Genomic DNA, 23,064 nt, shown 5'->3' on the forward strand with positions numbered 1-23,064 from the left:
CAATATATATACTTACTACTAACAGTAAGAAATTTATAATAAACTAAATGAACAATTAATTTAAAGCTAGTGTAAGTTGAAATATATAACGTGTTCCATGCTCCTGTTCTACTGTTCACCTCCACCTGAAAAATCAGCATATTGCAGAGAAACTCTGCTTTTAAGTAAACCCATTTTATTAGTATGAAGGTTTAAATTCAAACACTTAGGTTTATGCTCAACGAGTACAAATTCTTCCAAGGACCACATAATGGGGTTTTTTTACCACAATTATTTTTCATATTGTGAAAAAAATGCATAGCAGTAATGCCGTAATCCAAAATTGTTAACGAGAGAGATTATTAAATTGGCCTGGATCAGATCCATATTGGGGTTCAAATAATCAAGTTAGTTGAAATATTTGTGATTTTGCATTTTTAACAGTGGCTACAATCAAATATGATTATAAAACATAAGAAGAGTTATTAAACAATCTCTTTTCCCCCACCTTTCAAATTTAAGTGATAATAAAACTAGGCAATTGCATGCATTAACTGGTTATGACAGTATGTCACTTTCTAGCATCAATCTACTTTTATGCCATGTTCTTGGACTGCTTAAGGCCACCACTGCTGCTTTAGCTTTTCTATTAAGTTATGTACTCTAAAAATTGGCTGGCAGCGTAAGCAAAACAGTGTGATAAGACAGTGAGTAAAAACAGTTCGTTGTTCAGTTTCAGACAAGTACATCAATAGTTGTTTAGGCTCATCATTTACACATCTAAACCTTTCCCCATCATTCCACCCCAGACACAAAAGAGAAATCCTAATTTAACATACCAGATTATCTTCAACAGTCTTTTTTCCTACTTAAAAAAAAAAAAAACACACCATAATTATAATTCTGATGTGGGTGGGGGGAACCAACAAACACATTTCTGAGAAAGCTGCTATTTTGTGGAACACGAGTGCATTTTTGAAGGAAGTCTCCTGTCATTGCACTTACCGTGCTTTGGTTTGCATCTTGAGCAGTCCTGAGATGTAACTAAAGCAGACAACACGTTCCAGGAACCCACCTAACCTGCTGCAATTGCTAAAGGGCATTCAGCTCAATGGACTAACTCTAGTCTATCCTCAGTAACCACTCCTTACCAAATACATACAGTGTGGATATTAGCTCCTCAATACCAACTGTTTTCCTCTATGTATGTACTCCCATTACACACACCTTCACTGATGTAGAAAAAAACTTGACCCTATCTTGCAACTCAAACGTAGTCATGTAACCTGATGACAATTATAACTTGAGGAAAGTTTAACCCCTGTGTGGATACAAATTTCTGAATGTGATGATAATTGTTATCAAAGTGTAGAATTGTGTCTGTGCATATGTGAAACATCTCTCTTGTCGGGGGTGGCTAGCAGAAAAGTACAAGTATGCAAGAAATTCGAGGGCATGTCGACCTTGCAGACCTGAGACAAATAAATCTGAGGAGCCAGGGAACAGCTGGCCTTGCAGGTCTGAGATAAATAACCTTGAAGAAGTAGGGAGTAGGCAACAAGTTATCACTGTAGCTTTTAGCACATTCCAAAACTGTAGCTTCTAGCATGTAGCGAAACCGCAAGTAGGAGGGATTATTGTAATGAAACATTTAGAGCTAAGCCAATTAGAAATGATAGAATTTGCGTAATTTATGTAACTGTTAAGTAGCTGTATAAAAAGCTTTCCGACGCGTCTAATAAACCGACATCTTGCTTGCATCAAGCAGCGTCCCGTCTCTCAATCGTGGCAAATTGGTGACCCTGACATGATGGGGTGGTGAACCGCCTAGCTGAGCGGCTTGCTGCGAGTCCCACAGAACTTTGAAGGAGCTGCTGAAAGGAAGCAGGAACTGGCCAGGAATCCCTCTGGAGTTAAGAGGTGAGCTGTGGGAAACATGGGGAATCAGATGTCCCCTGCAGAGAGAGACGTATATGAAGTTATGAAAACGCTCCTCCGGAAACATAAAAAAGATATTTCCGGGCAGGACTTAAAGATTATGCTTAAGTGGGTACAAATGAAGATCCCCACTGTTACGGCCTCCAGTATTTTTACCCGGGAACTTTGGGACGATGTGGGGGTAAAGTTGTGGGACTCAGCGACGTCAGGGAATGCCGAGGCTCAGCGTTTGCTTCCGTGGTGGAGAAATATCTTTGAGGCTATTAAGGCACAGGAAAGGGGCCATAAAGACTCTCCAGATACTAAGGGGGAACCTTCATCAGCTCAGCCTTTGCTTCCCCCTCCGCTACCTCCGCGACGCGCTAAGTCGCCCGGACCCTTAAAGGTCTGTGCCGCAGGCTACCCTCCTGAGGAAGATCCGCTTGACCCGGCGCCCGTTGATCCTGATAGAGAGCCTGACTTGTACCCCCCTGACCCTCATGATACGTGGGCGAATATTAGACGTCAAGCTTTAAAAGAAGGTGACTTGGAAATAGCGCGAACGATAGTCGCCCCTGTTATTTATCAAGGCCGGGGAGTGCAGTGGGAGGCTTTGTCCTTCCGGTGATTAAAGAGCTGCGCCGTACCGTCACAGAACACGGGCTCTCTTCCCCATATTTTGCGAGCCTGCTGTCTTCTGTCTTTGATGCGTATGTTATGACTCCCCATGATTTAAAATCGCTAGCGCAATTGTTATTAACCCCTTCCCAGTATTCCCTCTGGGAGTCGCATTGGAGGGGGGGCCTTCAAACTCTCCTCACCAGCTACGTGGGTCATAATAATGCTGCTCTTGCCGCACTGACCATGGAGCACCTTATGGGTACGGGTCAGCACTCTGATCCAGCGGCACAGGCTCGAGATTGTCCACGAGAGGCCCTGGAAGCGATCCGCGAAGAAGCAAAAAAGGCTTTACTCAAAATACCCGATTCCTGTAAACCTCAAAAGGCATTCACCTCTATTACGCAGGAACCTCGGGAACCTTACATGCAATTCATTGATAGACTTAAGCAAGCTTTAGAACGCCAAATAGATAATACCGAAGCTCAAGAAATTTTGCTATTAAAATTAGCAGTTGAAAATGCTAACGCCGACTGTAAAAAATTACTTAAATCTCTCCCTAACCCAGCTCCGACTTTGGTTGAAATGGTAGAGGCTTGTAATCGTATCGGTACAGTGGACCATAAATTTGAAGCGATGGCAGCTGCTTTCGCAGCTATGAGAGGCATGTCTGGGGGAGGAAATTGCTACGGTTGTGGTAAACCAGGCCATATCAAACGAAATTGTCTCGCTTCTAATGGGGGGGCTAAAGCCCAAGCCCCTGGGATCTGTCCCCGATGCAGGAAGGGGCGTCATTATGCTAATCAATGTCGTTCTAAGTATAATTTTCAAGGGCAGCCAATACAGGGAAACCGCTTGCGGAGCGCGGGGCAGCGACGCGCACAGACACAAGTATCGTCGCCGGTGAATCGAGCCATGCAGATGGGTGTGACCTCGCCACAAGTCTTCGCCCAGCAACAGCCGGTAGCGCCGGATTGGACCTGGCAACCTCACACGCAGTAACGTTGCTTGATTCCTCTGTTCATTTATTAGCAACTAATGTTTCAGGTCCTTTACCCCCGAAAACACAAGGGCTACTATTAGGGAGATCATCAGTAACCTTAGCCGGACTTTTTGTATTGCCTGGAGTAATTGATGTGGATACCGTTGGGGAAATTAAAATCATGGCCTGGACCCCATTTCCCCCTTGTACAGTACCCAAAGGAAGCCGCATTGCACAATTACTACTGATCCCGCAGAACGCAAGCTCTCTTTCGCCTCACCCACCTCCGCAGCAAAGACAAGGAGGTTTTGGATCTACTGGGGATCCACAGATTCTCTGGGTACAGTCCATTTCTCAGAAGCGACCACTTTGTCAATGTACTCTTATTCACGGCACTCAGCAAGTAATCCTAAATGGGATTATTGACACAGGGGCCGATGTTACCGTAATTTCACAGGCGAAGTGGCCTCCACAATGGCCTTTGGCAGCTGTGCCTCAGGCACTAGCCGGAATCGGAGGAGTTGGTAGAAGCCACCAATCCTCGGAATTGATCCAAATCAAAGGCCCAGAAGGACGAGTGGCTTCCGCCAAGCCTTTTGTGCTGCCTGTTCCTATGGTCTTATGGGGACGTGATGTGCTATCACAATGGGGAACTTCCATTCAGTCGCATTTTTAGGGGGGGCCATTGAGGTGCGCGACACCCTGAAACTGACTTGGAAAACTCAGACGCCCATTTGGGTAGATCAATGGCCCCTACCACTCGAAAAGCTTCGCGCTCTCCAAGAACTGGTTACGGAACAATTAGCAAAAGGACATATAGTACCTACTACTAGTCCTTGGAATTCACCTGTCTTTGTTATTAAGAAGCAATCTGGCAAGTGGCGCCTGCTCCATGATCTCAGAAAAATCAATGATGCTATGGTAGATATGGGAGCTCTGCAGCCAGGGCTCCCTTCTCCAACTATGATCCCCCGCAATTGGCATCTCACCGTTATTGACCTTAAGGATTGCTTTTTTAACATTCCACTACACCTTGACGATGCTGCCAAATTTGCTTTTTCAGTCCCAAGTGTCAATATGCAAGCCCCTGTGCAACGATATCAGTGGGTTGTACTGCCACAGGGAATGAAAAATAGCCCGACAATTTGTCAATGGTATGTCGCTAAGGTACTTAGCCCTGTCAGGGTTGCGTTGCCTCAAGTTCTGTTATATCATTATATGGATGATATCTTGATGGCTGCGCCTCACCTTGAGCTCATGGAAAAGGCCGTAGCCCTTGTCACGGCCGCTGTCGATTCGGCAGGCCTCTGTATTGCGCCCGAAAAAGTCCAGAAAATGCCCCCTTGGACCTACTTGGGTTGGCGCATCAGGACCCAGACGATAGTTCCCCAACCTGTGCACATACAGGCGGACATTAAAAATTTGCACGATGTTCAAAAATTATTAGGGACCATTACTTGGGTCCGACCCTTGCTAGGAATCTCCAATTCAGACTTAAGCCCTTTGTTTGAACTCCTCAAGGGAGATTCCGATTTACGCTCCCCTCGTCGACTAGGTCCTGAAGCCGCTGCCTCATTACAAAAAGTAGCGGAAGCCATCGCCTTACGGCAAGCACACCGCTGTGCGCCTGAATTGCCCTTCAATTTAATTATTTTGAACCCTGCACGTCAGCCATATGCTTTGATTTTTCAATGGGACCCTAACAATCCTGATCCCTTATTAATCATTGAGTGGGTCTTTTTACCCAACCAGCCCACTAAAACAATTTGGACGCAACATGAAATGTTTGCTTCCTTGATAATTAAAGCACGGCAGCGCTTGCTTGCCCTGTCAGGGATGGACTTTGCTTCTATCTGTTTACCTGTAACTAATATGTACCTACAATGGTTATTCCAACAGTCTGATGCTTTCGTGTTTGCCTTAACAGATTATTCGGGTCAACTAACCTCACATCCTCCGTCCCACAAGCTTCTACATGCTCATTTTAACTTAATACCCATACCAAAGAGATGTCACCAGCCCCTCCAAGGCCTTACTGTGTTCACCGATGGGTCTGGAAAAACACACAAGTCGGTGATTGTCTGGTGGGATGACCGCTCTCAACAATGGGAGTCGGACGTTGAGACAGTCTCCGGGTCCCCTCAAATCGTAGAGCTTGCCGCTGTTGTTCGAGCTTTTCTTAAGTGGTCTACACCACTGAATCTTATTACTGATTCTGCTTATGTTGCAGGCGTCGTCGAACGGGCTGAGGCCTCGGTGCTGCGTCATACTTCGCATGCTGATTTGTTTGCTTTGTTGCAGGAACTTGTTTTCCTTTTAACCTCTCGAACACATCCCTATTTTGTTTTACATGTTAGATCGCACACCTCTTTACCTGGGTTTATTGCAGAAGGCAATCGACGGGCCGATATGCTCACTCTGCCGGTACAAGTTTTACCTGACCGTATTGCGCAAGCTAAGCTTAGTCATTCCTTTTTCCATCAGAATGCAGGGGGCCTCAAACGCCAGTTTGGCCTCACTTCTCAGCAAGCGGCGAACATTATCGCTGTCTGCCCTGATTGTCAAAAACATTCTTTTCCTACGGCACCAGGTGGGGTTAATCCCAGAGGCTTACAAAGCCTGCAATTATGGCAGACGGATGTCACACACTATCCAGAATTTGGGAGATTAAAATACGTCCATTCCTCTATTGACACCTTTTCAGGTGCTCTATTTGCCTCCTGCCATGTGGGGGAGGCGGCGAAAGATGTTCGCAGGCATCTGCTGCGTGCTTTTGCTACCTTAGGCATCCCTGCACAAATCAAAACAGACAATGGCCCTGCTTATATCTCGGCTGCACTTAAAACCTTTTTTATCTCTTGGGGGATCACTCACATCACTGGGATCCCGCATTCCCCTACGGGCCAGTCCCTGATTGAACGCTCTCATCAGTCTTTAAAGCGCTTGTTACAGCAACAGAAGGGGGGAGTAGGGACAGCCACCCCTGAAGAACGTCTACAGAAAGCCTTGTATGTTTTTAACTTTTTAAATTGTTCTTTAATAGATAACAACCCTCCAATCGTTTGCCACTTTAACACAAACACTTCTTTCGAAGCCAGCGTAAAAGCTCCAGTCCTGATCCGCGACCCTGAGACAGGTAAGGTCTTGGGGCCATACCCCCTTGTCACATGGGGCAGAGGCTATGCTTGTGTTTCCACAGAACGAGGCCCCAGGTGGATCCCAGCGAAGAGCGTGCGACCTTTCCGTGAACCCCTACCACAATCGGATGGCCACAACACCAATCCACAGCTAGATCATTCCCCTGAACGGCATACCGGAGAACATTCGGAGGACTGATGCAGTGCTTTTATGGACAATAGAGCAGAGACGCCAGTAGAACATATTCATTGCGTCGCCTGTGGTAATTGTGACCCTTAGGTTTTATGTGACTGCTATTGCTGTGGTAAGAGATGGTAGCGATGGTTAACATTGGCCAATAGATGGTGTGACAGTTGCCTAATATATGAAGTTAGCATTGTAAGAATTTAGCATTGCAAAAAAAAAAAAAAAAAAAAAAAAAAAAAAAAAGGGTGGGGGGAAGAGTCCGTCAAACATTATGATCCTGTTAACACTTTTTTGTATATGTGCGGCCTGGACACATGCCAATCCTTTGCCAGGGTACCATCCTCACCTTTTTGACCCCCGTCAAAATGCCTGGGTTACTCTGGCCAGGTCACTCAATACAACTAGCTTTTGTGCCAGTCTTGCTACGCCCAGCTCGCCCTTCATCACCTGCTTAGTAGGGGTACCACTGAATAACTCGATCTTTTTACTGTTTAATAACTCTATGACAACCTTACGGAAGCAGTACAATATTTCTGGAAGGCTTCCTTTTTCATGGAAAAATCTTAAGGACCTTTTTGAAAAATACAATAATTGGGATGATAAATTACCAATAGGGCCCGAGCCGCAGGAAATTGACTTAGTAGATTCTCTTAATGCTTCTCACTGTTTGTTTATTGGCCTTAGGTCATGGTTGGGGGCCCAAAAAGAGGGGCGCTTAGTAAAGGATTCTGCACCGACCGCCATCTCACCTATTGGTAATGCTACCCTCTGGCAACAACAATGGTGTTTGAGCATTGCTCGAGATGCCACTCACTCAGCCCCCGGTACCATGCTCCCTAGGCGGCTCCCCTTGGGGTTCTTTTTTATTTGCGGAAATAGAGCTTGGTCTGGGATCCCTTCCAACCCTAGAGGAGGCCCGTGTACTATTGGACAGCTTAGTCTTGGCACTCCTCACTATCATCCAAGCCCAAAACAGCGGTTACGTTTTACTCGTGACACAACACAAGCATTAGATAATACTTGCGACGATAATGTTAAGCTATGGAATCGCTGGGAGGTTTTTTTCACCTTGCTATTTACCCCTGGGGTGGCAGCAGCGAGAGCCCACAGAAACTTAGATGCAATTGCCTGTTGGGTTGTTAAGCAAACAAATGCTACCAGCCGCATACTATCTGAGATGGCTGAAGACTTGTCCACGGTACAACATGCAGTCCTGCAAAACACAGCCGCTATTGACTTCTTGCTACTAGCCCACGGACATGGCTGTGAGGATTTTGACGGAATGTGCTGCATGGACTTAGAGGACCACTCTTCTTCGATACATAAGCAAATTACACAACTCCTCGCGCATTCACAAAAGGTGCAATCTGATACGGACTTCTTCGGATTGGGTACTTTGGGTGATTGGTTTGGGCTAAAGGGCTGGCTTAGGAGCCTGGTACAATCTGCTGTACTCATATTAGTTATTATATTGGTAGACCTTTTGATTCTAAGCTGCGTTCTTTCCTGTGTCAGGTCTATGGTGACTAAAGTTGTTCGACATACATGGTTTATTCAAAACGGCGATATTCCGAAGATTTACGCTAGTGTTAGTTCTGTCCAGCTCACTGAGTATGATGACCTTTAAACCCGCGCCTCAGTTCTGCCTTTAAAGAAACAAAAAAGGGGGAGATGTCGGGGGCGGCTAGCAGAAAAGTACAAGTATGCAAGAAACTCGAGGGCATGCCGACCTTGCAGACCTGAGACAAATAAATCTGAGGAGCCAGGGAACAGCTGGCCTTGCAGGTCTGAGATAAATAACCTTGAAGAAGTAGGGAGTAGGCAACAAGTTATCACTGTAGCTTTTAGCACATTCCAAAACTGTAGCTTCTAGCATGTAGCGAAACCGCAAGTAGGAGGGATTATTGTAATGAAACATTTAGAGCTAAGCCAATTAGAAATGATAGAATTTGTGTAATTTATGTAACTGTTAAGTAGCTGTATAAAAGGCTTTCCGACGCGTCTAATAAACCAACATCTTGCTTGCATCAAGCAGCGTCCCGTCTCTCAATCGCGGCACTCTCTCAGAAAATGAACAGATAAAATTAGCTGAAAAAAAGTAAGTACAAGATCAGCTACTTTAGCTATTAGTTTATTCTCATTCCAACAGGCCGCCATTACTTATATATTAGCTTTCTTTACAATTTACACACAGTAGTGTGCTTACAGGATTTTCAGCTAGAAAATAATTTAAAAGATGGACAGCAAGATCAGAATTCCAAATGTTTCAGCAATTTGAAAGGAGTGACCAAACTGGATAAGAAAATTCAATTAAATAAAGGGAACAGCATATCATATCATTCGGGGTACCACACATTAAGAGAGACAGAAAAGCTGGAAGGAGTCCAGCAGAGACATACAAGATGTCCATAAAACATTCAGAATGTCAAATACAAAAACAAATTTCAGAAGTAAAGCAAGATCTGTAAGTTACAGCAATCTATAAACTAAATGAATTAAAGCGATGTTGTTTCCAAAAAATTAAATTTTACCTTTGGAAATACTAATAGGACTGCATTATGTTTGAGATTAAGAGATCTTTTTTTCCACTTCACAGGTTTCTCTCAAAACTGCATAAAGAACAAAATTTTGGGCACCACACTTTAAGAGCAAACTGGAAAAAGCGTAGCAGAAAAACGTACAAGGCAGATAGAAAATACACCCATAAAGGCTAAAACATTGGGTTTATTTAGTCTAGGGGAAAAAACTGGCAAAAGTAATGTTGGATTGACACATGTTTAATGGGGGGGGGGGAAGCTTCGTGGAAGCTGCTATAAAGAAGATACTGTTCAGCTGGTCTCAATGCTTTGGGTATTTCCTTAGTTAGAAATAAATGTCTGGTCTTAAATATATTTAAGGGAAAACTTCACCACTTTCTTCTCATTTCTGCTTCAAACAACATTAAGCAGGTCAATGATTCTGGCCCAAATGCAGTGATGTTTGTAGATGGCGGAATTCCTGACAAAGCCAAATAAAACTGCCATGTTTTTGACTGTAACATTTAACAATTAACATGCATATCATTGCAGTATAAGTTTGAAGGCAAGCAGTACCTGAATACTAAAATCTGCTTTTGGCTACACATTGCTCTATTTTACTAAAATGGCAATGGATTATCATATAATGTAAATGCCTGTAATTATGTAAATATACTTTATACTTTACATATATATTTTATGTAAAGTGTATATGTTTTTAATATAAACACAATAAATTTTATATATTTTAATATATACACACACAGAGTATACTCTGCTTGTTAAAATTGCCTATAATTTAACTCTAAAATTCAAAATTTTTGATATAACAGTAAACGAATAGGAATAGCACAGAATGTTTGAGTGGATGATTTAATATTAGGACAAAATGATACTTATGCTAGGCCAGACAGTGACTAACTTACAGTGAAGGGCTTTTTTCATGTTTATTGTCAGCTATGAGTTTTTCATGCTACTTGGATGAGTCATAGCAATCTGAGTAACACATCAACATGTCTTGGAAACAGTAGATCAAAACAACAAAACCACAGGAGGTCAACAGCATACACAAATTGAGTGCACACCGAGACCATTCACATGCATATTTAATAAAATAGTCACAGCAATTAATAGGTAAAATATGATATTATTCCATGTGTCCAAAAAAGTAATTATTATACTGTAATTTTGGAAATACAGTTTGAACAATCACTGGTAATATTTATGAGGCAACTACTTAGTAGATCCTAGTCTTAAAAGAAGCCCTTACTGAAACTCTGTCCTCTGGATTTAGACCCATTAGCTCTCCATGTTTGTTCTACAGCTGAATGCCCCTAAGCAAATATTCTGTTCCTATCTGCTACATATTTCATCATGAGGTATCAAGTTTTGGCTATAGTGGTGTATAGCTATTTGGATGAATGTTACAGTCAGTCAATACTGTATTCCGATTCTAAGGTACTTGGGTTTTCAAAGGACAGCCAAGACCATAAAATGACAACAGAAGCAGAGCAAGAAACAACACAAGGGACTATGAATCAGATAGAGATTGAATCCATGAGTCTCTGTAGCCCCAAATTCAATCCATATCCTAGTGAAATTTAATAGCATGGTCAAAAGCTAACATATAAAGCAGAGTAGTAGAGCCTCATTAAATAATGATGGAATTAGTTTTGAGCACACTGAAAATACATTTTCCATATCGCTGACACTATTCAATTGCTAGGGTTAAGCTAAAATGAATTAAGTTTCATCTTATCCTTAAGGAAGCACCTTTCTTTTTTGAATGAAAAATAGAAATCCCTATAACAATATCTGTGGATCTTTTTTTCTGTTCATTATTTAAATATGCTTTTAGGTTTAAAAAGGTATGAAGGATCTCTCAGAAGCTAACAGTCAAATAAACATTCTATAATAAAAGATTCTAAAGGAATACTTTAAATCCAAAAGATATTTTCCACTAGGTAAATGCAATTATACAGTTCCTTCTGGTTTTCAGTAATTTATCACTTACTACTTCTCATGGGGGTGGGGAAAACCCCAAAGAAATAACAACGATGTTTTAGTATTAACCAGCAGAAGTCAGGAAACTTCAAGGCGCTTGCCTTGTGTAGCCATATAAATGCAAGATGAGTAAACCTAGTCAGCTTACTGAAGCCAAAGGCACATACTGAGCTTGTGAACTGCAAACTGCTGTGATGACTGAAGGTGTCATTGACCATTTACTAGAGGTCAAGTCCTCAAACAGTTTTCAGGTCAAAATTCAGGTTAGCAAAAATAGTGATACGGGTGGTTTGAAAGAAAAAAAAGATTATTTTTGTCCAATACAGATTGGACAGTACTATACAAGCCTTTTCGCCCACAAAACTGCAGCTTCAGGTATTAGGTGATTAGCAGCAAACGAAGAGAAAAAATTTCTGAGTCTGCCACAGCTGCAATTCAAAACAAAACATAACTTTCCATAGCCTGAGTATCATCAGAACTGGGAATGCTAATTTCTTGAAGCAGAAAACTTAAGATGCTATACCTGTTAAGCAAGAATAACCCATGTTCTACACCCAAAGAGCCAAGAACATGAATGTTAAAGTTTTTACTAATAAGAAGTAATAGCTAAAATTTGATGAATGAAACACAAGTTTTTGTAAAATATTATGTATACAGCGTACTTTGCACAGCAAGCATTGGTGCTGTAGTGACTTGAACGTCACTAGTTAAAACTCCTCTTGAAGGGAAAAGACAAATGAAAATGGAGTTACATCTCTTAGGCATGCAAACATCAAACAAAATATCTGCCTTACCGTATCATTGTTGCAGATGAAGTAACAAATTCTGTTGACTGCTGACCACCATTATTTTAATCAATTTTATATAAAGTTATTTAACTTCTGCATAAAATCCTGGAGTCTAGTTCAGTATTTTTTAAAGGATGAATGCTTTCCTTCTTAATAAATATGGGGATACCCCCCACCCCCTTAAAAATCTAGTCTTCTTTCAAGGAAAGAAACCTGAACCTAACATACCTCAGACGTCTTGGAATTAATACAAAACTTAATGTCTATCATGATCTCTGTCAGGAAAGTCCATGTTAACTTACATTACTTGTTTCCACATGAATTCTAACATTTTGCTTCCTCTGACCAAAAAAGTAGAACAGCATTTCTTCCAAACGTGAGAGTTGCCCAGTCTTTGAAGGAAAAATTTGGGGCAGTAGGGAGCAACTGCTTAGACTGGTGCCAACATTTTCTTTTAAATATAATAATATTCCTAGCAGGAGAGTTAAGTTTTATAGATTTATTTTTTTTAAATCAGAAATATGCTATAAGAAGTTTTCCAAGGTACTTTCCCTGCCCATAGGACAAATATTCTAGGTAACTAGTAGCCTTTCAAATGGACCATAAAATGCAAGAATTTACAGACAAATCAAGTTCATCACCATCAATATAATTCCAAGACAGGATACAAACATCCTCAGCTCTTAGCACATCTAACGTCACAAAACCTCATTGTCTTCCCCACACTCCCATCTCACAAAGGAGGAACTAAGACTATACCAACTCACAACAGAAGACCAGAGTACAAAAAGGAAATAAAACCAACTCCCCCAAGCTCCAGGCTTTCACTCTTAACCACTGCAATGAAAAAACCCACAGAACTGTTCCAACCACAAAGGAGACAATACAATTTTCAACTTTTATTCTATTTTCATAACTGCATTTACAGTTCAAACAAAAATAGGAAGAGTTTCCAAAACCAAATGTAAAAGTTATACATTTATAAAACAGATATTCCAGGGAGATGAACATAAGAACAAGTGCTAAACATCAAATAGAGTTGGACGATTCCTTTATACAGGGTTACTCTGATTCAGGATCAAAACCAGGTTATGAACTACAGTCTCTGTCTTCAAGAGTCATATTTAATTTTAGCAAGTTGCTTTTCCACAAATTCATCATTTCTTGCCAGGCCTAAGTTCAATTAATGAAAACCTTCCTTGTATTTTTGTACATATTTTCCAATTTTAACACTTGGTAAGTGTAAGGAACAAGTTCTTCAAATATTCAATTATAGAATTATTCAATTTTTCAAAACTAACTTTAAAAAAGAATTTTTAGCTTATCCTTTCATTACATTATGCATATTTACTAATTTACCACATTTACAGGTGCTTAACATCTGTAGTAGTAAAATCAACACTGTTTTAAGATCCATACTTTTAAATATTGGCTTTTCACTAGGATCATGCATCTGCAAACCTAATCCAGCTCTTTAAGGCAACTAGAGAATTTGGAAGCACCTACATTTATAAGTTTCCAGGTCAGCACAAAAAGGAAATACAGCTACACATCAGCCTTTTCTAGCAGAAAAATGGTCTTTCTTGAAATAGCTTGGAATCTCAGTAACAACAGCTGCATTTTGTCAGTGGTAGATGTCTGGCATAGACTGACAGATGCAATAAGGCAATGACCCAAAGAAAAGATTTCAGTATAAGTAAGTTTAGTTCCTCAGCGAATGCTATGCACCTACACATGCTCTGAACCAACTCAGAAAACTGAGCATTTACAGATTTGTTATTAACACACTAGAAGATAAATTTATTTGCTATCATAATTCTGTTCTCAGTACTCACCCTCCTGCTAAGTGAATCTCATACACTACCACTGAAGTGTTGTTCAATTTTACAAGGAGTGCTTTCAACAGCCAAGAAGCATGCCTACTTCGAAGATTATGATGCATGTTTGTCCTTCTCATATCGATTGGTCCCCCAAATCTGCCCTTGAGCATTTGTTCTTTCACTTGAGATTGTCTCAAAACTGTCAAGCAGCCTCCTGGTTATCTTACTCAATGAATTGTTACCAGCTCATCTACAACAACAACAATTTAAACCTTACTTTCCCCACTAAATTCTCCACTACTAACTTGTTTCTTGGCTACTAGAGCTAGAGCTAAACCTGGCTTCTGTTGTCAAGGACAACAAAAAAAGCTTCTATAAATATATTAGCAATAAGAAGAGGACTAAGGATTATCTCTGTCCTCTAGTAGATGGGGCCGGCAACATAGTGACCAAGGATGAGGAAAAGGCTGAGGTGCTTAATGAAGTCTTTGCCTCAGTCTTCAGCAGTAGGACCAGTTGTTCCCTGAGCACCCAGACCCCTGAGCTAGAAGACAGGGATGGGGAGCAGAATGAAGCCCCTGTAATCCAAAGGGAAACGGTGAGGGACCTGCTTCAGCACCTGGAGGTGCACAAATCTATGGGGCCGGATGGGATCCACCCAAGGGTATTGAAGGAGCTGGCGGAAGTGCTCGCCAGGCCACTTTGCATCATTTATGAGCAGTCCTGGACAACCGGGGAGGTCCCAGCTGACTGGAGGTTAGCAAATGTGACACCCATCCACAAGAAGGGCCGGAAGGAGGATCCGGGGAACTACAGGCCAGTCAGTCTGACCTCGGTGCCTGGGAAGGTCATGGAACAGATCCTCCTCAGTGCCATTACACGGCACATGCAGGAGAACAGGGTGATCAGGCCCAGTCAGCATGGGTTTGTGAAGGGCAGGTCATGCCTATCAAACCTAATATCCTTCTATGATAAGGTGACCCACTTAGTGGATGAGGGAAAAGCTGTGGATGTTATCTACTTGGATTTTTGCAAAGCTTTTGACACCGTTTCCCACAGCATTCTCCTGGAGAAACTGGCTGCTCGTGGCCTGGACAGGTGTACTCTTTGCTGGGTAAAAAACTGGCTGGATGGCCGTGCCCAGAGAGTGGTGGTAAATGGAGTTAAATCCAGTTGGTGTCCGGTCACAAGTGGTGTCCCCCAGGGCTCGGTGCTGGGGCCGGTTCTCTTTAATATCTTTATCAATGATCTCGATGAAGGGATCGAATGCACCCTCAGTAAGTTCGCAGATGACACTAAACTGGGCGGGCGTGTTGATCTGCTTGAGGGTAGGTTGGCTCTGCAGAGGGATCTGGACAGGCTGGACCGATGGGCTGAGACCAATGGTATGAGGATCAACAAGGCCAAGTGCAGGGTCCTGCACTTGGGTCACAACAACCCCATGCAGCGCTACAGGATTGGGGCAGAGTGGCTGGAAAGCAGCCCGACAGAAAAGGACCTGGGGGTGTTGGTGGACAGCCGGCTGAATATGAGCCAGCAGTGTGCCCAGGTGGCCAAGAAGGCCAACAGCATCCTAGCCTGTATCAGGAACAGTGTGGTGAGCCGGACTAGGGAAGTGATCATCCCCCTGTACTCGGCACTGGTGAGGCCCCACCTCGAGTACTGCGTTCAGTTTTGGACCCCTCGCTACAAGAGGGACATTGAGGTGTTGGAGCGTGTCCAGAGAAGGGCTACAAAGCTGGTGAGGGGTCTGGAGGACAAACCTTATGAAGAACGACTGAGGGAGCTGGGGTTGTTTAGCCTGGAGAAGAGGAGGCTGAGGGGAGACCTTATCACCCTCTACAACTACCTGAAAGGAGGTTGTAGAGAGATGGGGGCTGACCTCTTCTCCCTGGTGACAAGTGATAGGACAAGGGGAAACGGGTTCAAGTTATGTCAGGGGAGGTTTAGATTAGATATTAGGAAACATTTTTTCACTGAAAGGGTTATTAAACATTGGAATAGGCTGCCCAGGGAGGTGGTGGATTCGCCATCTCTGGAGGTGTTTAAAGAAAGGGTAGATGGGGCACTTAGGGACATGGTTTAGAAGTGGCTTTTGTCAGGGTAGGTTAAAGGTTGGACTCGATGATCTTAAAGGTCCCTTCCAACCTCAACAATTCTATGATTCTATGATTCTACTGCGGATTGCAGGATTCATCCTCTGTCACAGAAACTTGGGTTTCATCTTTAGGCATGTCACCCTAACTGTGGTGCTCTATCAGAAAGGTGTACAACTTACCAGCTCCTTTTGTGTATCAGTCCATCCATTTGGGTAACACTCACACTGAAGCTCCAATGTTTCCTAGCTCATTGACTGCAATGCACTTTTCCCTTGCCTTGACAAATGGAACGCTGATCCAATCACAGTATGCTACAACAAACACTCCTTTCATAACTACTTGCTCACAACCCATCAGTCCTCTCTGCTGCTCTCCACGTGTTCCTCCTCTACCAAAAAAATGGTATTTGCTCTCCTTCTGAAGGCCTTTCATGGTCTCTTTCTTCAGACTACCATCTCTCATTCTGCACTAAGTTTTTAATTCTTGCTCACAACATCAGCTTCCAACGTATCTGTCATACTTTCAGACAAGTACCTTTCACATTCCTATGATTTGGAAGCTTATATTTGGAAAAAGCACCTCAAAAATCAGCAATACAGACCATTTCTAAAAATCGCCCCTTTAAATCTTTTTCACTATGAAACCTGCAATGAAAGTTGACAGTTGCTATTCTATTTGTGCTTAAACCACTGCAGATCATGCTCATTGAGACAGTCCTCTCCCTCACCATACTTTGTCAGTTTACATCCAGAGAGTCTGGCATTTCACATTTTTGATTCAATTCTGTGGAGCAGGAACCAATCTTTAGCTCTATCTGTGCATCTTAACCCATGAATTAAGAGATAATTCAGGCTTCTAAGCACTAAAATACAACAGTAGGACATGTAGACAAATTTCAGTATAACCCTGCATTCACACATTTGCTTGTCCTTATTTGCTCCTTTCCTCTCCCACAGTACATATATTCCAAGTACTATTCCATGATACTAAGCTGTTCCGTGAATCTCCCAACCAACACCTGACAGAGTACATATAAAATATTTTGCCCATATGATCACTTGTTCTGACACCATTTGAGCTCTTACCTTAGTAAAATTATTCAAGTGACCTAGTTTTCTCATATTTGAAACGCCTTCGAACTTGGCCACATTTTGGAGAATCTCTCTCATATTATCACAGGGTTCTGCAAGAGAAAACAGGTTATTATCAGATACAGTTTAAAAAAAATATCAAAAATCTAAACATACATTCAACATACAGTTTCCCAAATATAACAGGTATTCTCCTGGTATTAATTAAGGACACATATTTTCCCCTCAAGAAGCATCAAATTGATTTATGCCTAGAATCAAAACCAGTCTGAGTTCTCTAGAACAAACACTAAAGCCTATGGAGGAGAGAGAGTCCTATTTTAAAGCAGATTTTAATCAATGTCTTAGATTTACAGTTGACAAAGAAATCCATTTAGTGTCTGAAACTCCAATCCTAGCATCTCATAAGTGAACAGCTTTATCCTTTATCCCCTTGTAATTTAAAGACAAGAAGTAAACAACTTAAAGATAGAAGTAAAAAGATAGCATGTTACTGCCATGCCACATGATTTCTGTTTTCCCTTCAGACAAAGGGTTGGTGATGTTTTGGGAAGACAGGACTCTCTTCTGTTCTCCATATTAATCTGTCAATAATCACCCTAAACTTACTAGAGGGCTGGGACTTTCCGGTGACATGGGAAGTGAACTACAAGGTAAGCAGGGGGACTAGGAACCTCTCCTTTCTTCCTAAGGGTCCACCATGCCCCGCCCCTCTCCCTCCCTCCCTCCCCCCCCCCCCCCGCCAAAAAAAACCCCCACACACCCCCAAAAAAAACCAAACAACCCACACAAACACACAAAACAAACCAAAACCCACAGGATTCAGACACCAGTTGATGACCCCGCATTTTGTTGGGAAATGGAAAAGGACTACCAAACGCAGAGAGAAGAGACAATATTGCCCTGCCTTTGGGAATAAGGCTGGGAGTTGAGGCAGTGGGACAAGCAGCACAGAGTGGGGCTGGGCACAGAGCTGCACACAGAGCTCCTGTAAGTGAAACTGCACTAAGCACTGTACACAACAGCACTGTGGTAGGACAGCTTTCAAAGGGAGATCCTTGACTGCAGGATTTTTCTGCAGTCTTGGATTATGCACTGTATCCTGCAATAGGCACTACAACACTATCAACGGCACCATAGTTTGAAATAAATGAAATACCAAGGCTATGCTGGAGACATCAACTGTTAAATAGTATTATATTACCAATAAAGAAAAAAATTGCATTACATAGAATCATAGAAATGTTACAGTTGGAAGGGACCTTAAAAATCATCTAGTTCCAACACCCCCCTGCCATGGGCAGGGACACCTCCCACTACACCGTGTTACTCAAAGCCCCATCCAGCCTGGCCTTGAACACCTCCAGGGATGGGGCATCGACAACTTCTCTGGGCAACCTGTTCCAGTGCCTCACCACCCTCACAGTAAAGAATTTCTTCCTAATATCTAATCTAAATCTACCCTCTTTCAGTTTAAAACCATTACCCCTTGTCCTATCACTACACTCCCTGAAAGAGTCCCTCCCCATCTTTCCTGTAGGCCCCCTTTAGGTACTGGAAGGCCACTATAAGGTCAGCCTGGAGAAGAGAAGGCTCCAGGGAGAACAACCCCAACTCTCTCAGCCTGTCCTCATAGGAGAGGTGCTCCAGCCCTCGGATCATCTTCATGGCCCTCCTCTGGACTCGCTCCAACAGGTCCATGTCCTTCTTATGTTGGGGGCCCCAGAGCTGGACACAGTATTCCAGGTGGGGTCTCACAAGAGTGGAATAGAGGGGCAGAATCACCTCCCTCGACCTGCTGCCCATGCTTCTTTTGATGCAGCCCAGGATATGGTTGGCTTTCTGGGCTGCGAGTGCACATTACCAGCTCATATTGAGCTTCTCATCCACCAACATCCCCAAGCCCTTCTCCTCAGGGCTGCTCTCAAGCCATTTGCCACACAGCCTGTATTTGTGCTTGGGATTGCCCCGACCCAGGTGCAAGACCTTGCACTTGGCCTGGTTGAACTTCATGAGGTTTGCACAGGCCCACCTCTCAAGCCTGTCCAGGTCCCTCTGGATGGCATCCTTTCCCTCCAGCGTGTCGACCACTCCACACAGCTTGGTGTCATCAGCAAACTTGCTGAGGGTACACTCAATCACAACATCCATGTCACCAACAAAGATATTAAACAGCACTGGTCCCAGTACCGACCCCTAAAGAACACCACTCGTCACTGGTTTCCACTTGGACATTGAGCTGTTGACCACAACCTATTGAGTGTGGCCATCTATCCAGTTCCTTATCCACCAAGTGGTCCATCCATCAAATCCATGTCTCTCCAATTGAGAGACAAGGACGTCCTGCAGGACAGTGTCAAATGCCTGGCACAAGTCCAGGTAGATGATGTCGGTTGCTCTTCCCTTATCCACCGATGCTGTAACCTCATTGTAGAAGGCCACCAAATTTGTCAGGCATGATTTGCCCTTAGTGAAGCCATGTTGGCTGACACCAATCACTTCCTTATTTTCCATGTGCCTTATCAGAGTTTCCGGGAGGATCTGCCCCATGATCTTGCTGGGAATAGAGGTGAGACTGACCATCCTGTAGTTCCCTGGGTATTCATTTTTTCCCTTTTTAAAAATGGAGGTTATGTTTCCCCTTCTTCCAGTCAGTGGGAACTTCACCAGACTGCCACGACTTCTCAAATATGATGGATAGTGGCTTGGAAACTTTATCCAACAGCTCCCTCAAGACTCACTGATGAATCTCATCAGGTCCCATGGACTTGTGCACCTTCAGGTTCCTCAGATGATCTCGAACCTGATCTTCTCCTACAGTGGGTGGTTCCTCACCCTCCCAGTCCCTGCCTTTGCCTTCTGTGACTTGGGCGGTGTGGCTAGAGCGCTTGCCAGTGAAGACCGAGGCAAAAAAAGTCATTGAGTACCTCAGCCTTCTCCATATCCCAGGTGACCAAGTCTCCTGTTTCCTTCCAGAGAGAACCCACATTTTCCCTAGTCTTCCTTTTATCACTGACATACCTGTAGAAGCTTATCTTTTTGCCCTTGATGTCCCTGGCCTGATTTAACTCTATCAGGGCTTTAGCTTTCCTAACCTGATCCCTGGCTGCTCGGATAATTTCTCTGTATTCCTCCCAGGCTACCTGTCCTTGCTTCCACCCTCTGTAGGCTTCCGTTTTCTGTTTGAGTGTGTCCAGGAGCTCCTTGTTCATCCATGCGGGCCTCCTGGCATTTTTGCCTGACCTCCTCTTCTTTGGACTGCATCGCTCCTGAGCTTGGAAGAGGTGGTCCTTGAATATTAGCCAACTTTCCACATAAAATAAAGTCTTTAGAAAAACGCCTGAAGAAGAGTCCAAACACTGGACATCTGGAAAGCAATAGAGAGAAGTGTGTGTGGTGCCCCATACTAACTTCCAGTAAAAGAAACTTGATTTCTACTACAGTATGAACAGGTAGAACTGAATTTGTGGAATATATATAGTCTTTTATTTCCCTGTTCATCACGAAAGAATATTTTTTATTATACAAAGGAAAGAAAAAGTATCAGAGATGTAAAGAGAGGACCTTCTTACCACCTCTCTACAAACCAAGCTGAGTTTGTTATCAACTTATGTAGTTTAAAAACTTTTAAAAAGCAACAAATTTCAAAAAGCAGACATATCTAGCAATCTCATCAGGATATATCCAGAATGTATTTGGAAAGACAAGAGCCTGTACTTGCACTGCCATCAGGAATACAAGATAATATTTGAAGATTAAGACACCTACAAGTAGACACCTGAATTCAGGTGTGCAAACCTGTGCTAGATGTCTCAGCTCCTATTGTAGTTAATGGACATCTCATCCATAGGCCAATGAAGCCTAAAACAATTAACCTGACTAGCTACAAGGTGCCTTACTCAAGGGTAAGGTAAATCAATTGTATTGACTACACTGCTTATAATGAGACTTTAGCACGTGTACAGACATGCTACTGCCACATGACATAATTATGATTTTTTTCAGACAAAGTGTCAGTGGGATTTTGGTAAGACAAGACAGGCATCAATCTCAATCAACAGCTTATACGAAATATCCTCTTCCACAAACCTTAGTCACAGTAATAAGTGAAGTCAACTGTCAGATACACAGACACAAGCAAAGAGAGCGCTACCTTGCATTGCAGAACACTATGCATAGTGAAAACAAACATGCAATAACTTTGTATTTAAATTGGAACACATGTATGCATCTGTTTGGACCCCTCCACCCTGAAACAAACATATATCTTTAATATGATCACAGAAATTAGACAATGAAAATCTTACTGGATCCAGCCCAAGTTTAAGATTCCTCTGTATAGTTTACTTTTCCAGGGCTTAATTCAGTTTTAGAGGTTTGCAATAGCACAAAACATAAAAAAAGAAAAAGAGAAACACTGAAGACAAGTAGATTGGTATAGTTGTGACACTACAAATAGTTTACATCATAACCCCTAATTTCAAGGGAACATAATAAGAGAGGAAAATAACTTCCTTATAATTTGTTTTTTCTAAAAATACAGTTTGGCCGATTTCTACGTTTTGGCCTGCCGTGGGTTATGGGTGGGAATTTCCCTGGCTCACACCACTTTTGGACCTGTAACATATCCCCATTACTCCACAAGAAAGATCCCAGGTGAGCAGCCTTAGAGCTCTCCAGAACATTCTACTTCAATTCCATTAAGAACAAGCAGCAACAATAACTTTCCAAAATGGAAATACGCTTATAAGTTTTAATTTTGAAAGTGCAGATGGTTATATACTCAAGGTAAACCTCTACCAAAACTAAGCTCACTATATGGATAGGAAAGACCACGAGACTTGCCCAGGAAACCTCTTATATGTCACTGGCATTTCTATTCAGCTACCTGATACTGTGGGCAGTAACTCAGAAGTGAGCAAGGTGTGCTGTGCAGAAAGGCAGCCAAGCTGTGAACAAGCCAGGATGCGATGATGCTGTTACTTACCATGTTAACAATGCTGTAGCAATAGCGCACCTTCATAATGAGGTTGCATAATTAAAGTGTGCACTAAACCCATTTTACTCTACACCTGTATGAAAAACTGCATTTATAGCAACTTTTCTCACATTGTCCTCTTTCTGCCGAGAAAAGCTCTTATTTCTAGAGAGACAAAAAAGTCTGAGGACAACCATCTTCGTAGTGCTGAGCAGAGCAGCCAGGTATTTCCCAGAAGCTTTGTTGACAGATAAGTAATTTGAAGCAAAGTAGGGACTCCAGTATAAGATCTACAACACTGTGAGAAAAATGAGAACACAACAGACATTTCCACTATCAAATGGATACTATGAATACAGCAAGTTATCTGGCTCAATATCAGCAACACTAGTGCTGCAGAAAAAACAAGACAGTAAAAAAATAAATACCCTCTAATGGCATACTATCTCAGAAAGAACTAAGATCTCTTAAAGAACAGAAATCTCTTCCATCAAGCCTCATCAGTTCAAATCTTGTTTTAAACTGCAGAAGAACCTTCTTGCAAACAATCTCTTCAAAAAAGTTAACAAAAAAATTGTGACATTAACTTCAAGGAAAGACATGAAGTAGAAAATTTACTCAGTTACTCTAGCATGACTCATTTTTAATAAAAATAAAGTCAATATGGAAGGCAGGCAGGCCTAAAGGAACTTCATGCGTTGCAGATGTAAATATTTAAACCAAATTACGTGACTTCACAAATAGAGATAGTGTCTCTTGCTATTCTGACCCTTACATTAAAGCGAACTTTAAAAGAGACTAAATACATTCTAGATTCTACCAACTAAACCATGTGGCTTTCTCTTAAAGATCAGTTACAGCACTGAATATCTATCTTCCTGCCACAAAATCTCACGCAACGGCACTGAGAAACGTGGACTAACGCAGAAGTGGAAAAAAACACGGCAC

The 23,064-nt window shown here is 42.5% G+C and overlaps 1 protein-coding gene across 3 annotated transcripts in view; it reads right to left on the reverse strand.

Moving 5' to 3' along the window:
* LOC128902029 (rapamycin-insensitive companion of mTOR-like) overlaps nt 1-23,064 on the reverse strand; it is a 118,692-nt gene that overhangs the window by 82,787 nt on the left and 12,841 nt on the right. For 2 of the 3 annotated variants that reach the window (XM_054184321.1, XM_054184320.1), the window contains exon 3: nt 17,133-17,230. In XM_054184321.1, coding sequence (XP_054040296.1) covers nt 17,133-17,230 — 98 coding nt within the window. Of the gene's footprint in view, nt 1-818; nt 835-17,132; nt 17,231-23,064 lie in introns of those variants that run through there. The other variant, XM_054184322.1, reaches the window with a different exon arrangement.

This window comes from Rissa tridactyla, chromosome W, assembly GCF_028500815.1.
Source record: "Rissa tridactyla isolate bRisTri1 chromosome W, bRisTri1.patW.cur.20221130, whole genome shotgun sequence".
Taxonomy (NCBI): Eukaryota; Metazoa; Chordata; class Aves; order Charadriiformes; family Laridae; genus Rissa; species Rissa tridactyla.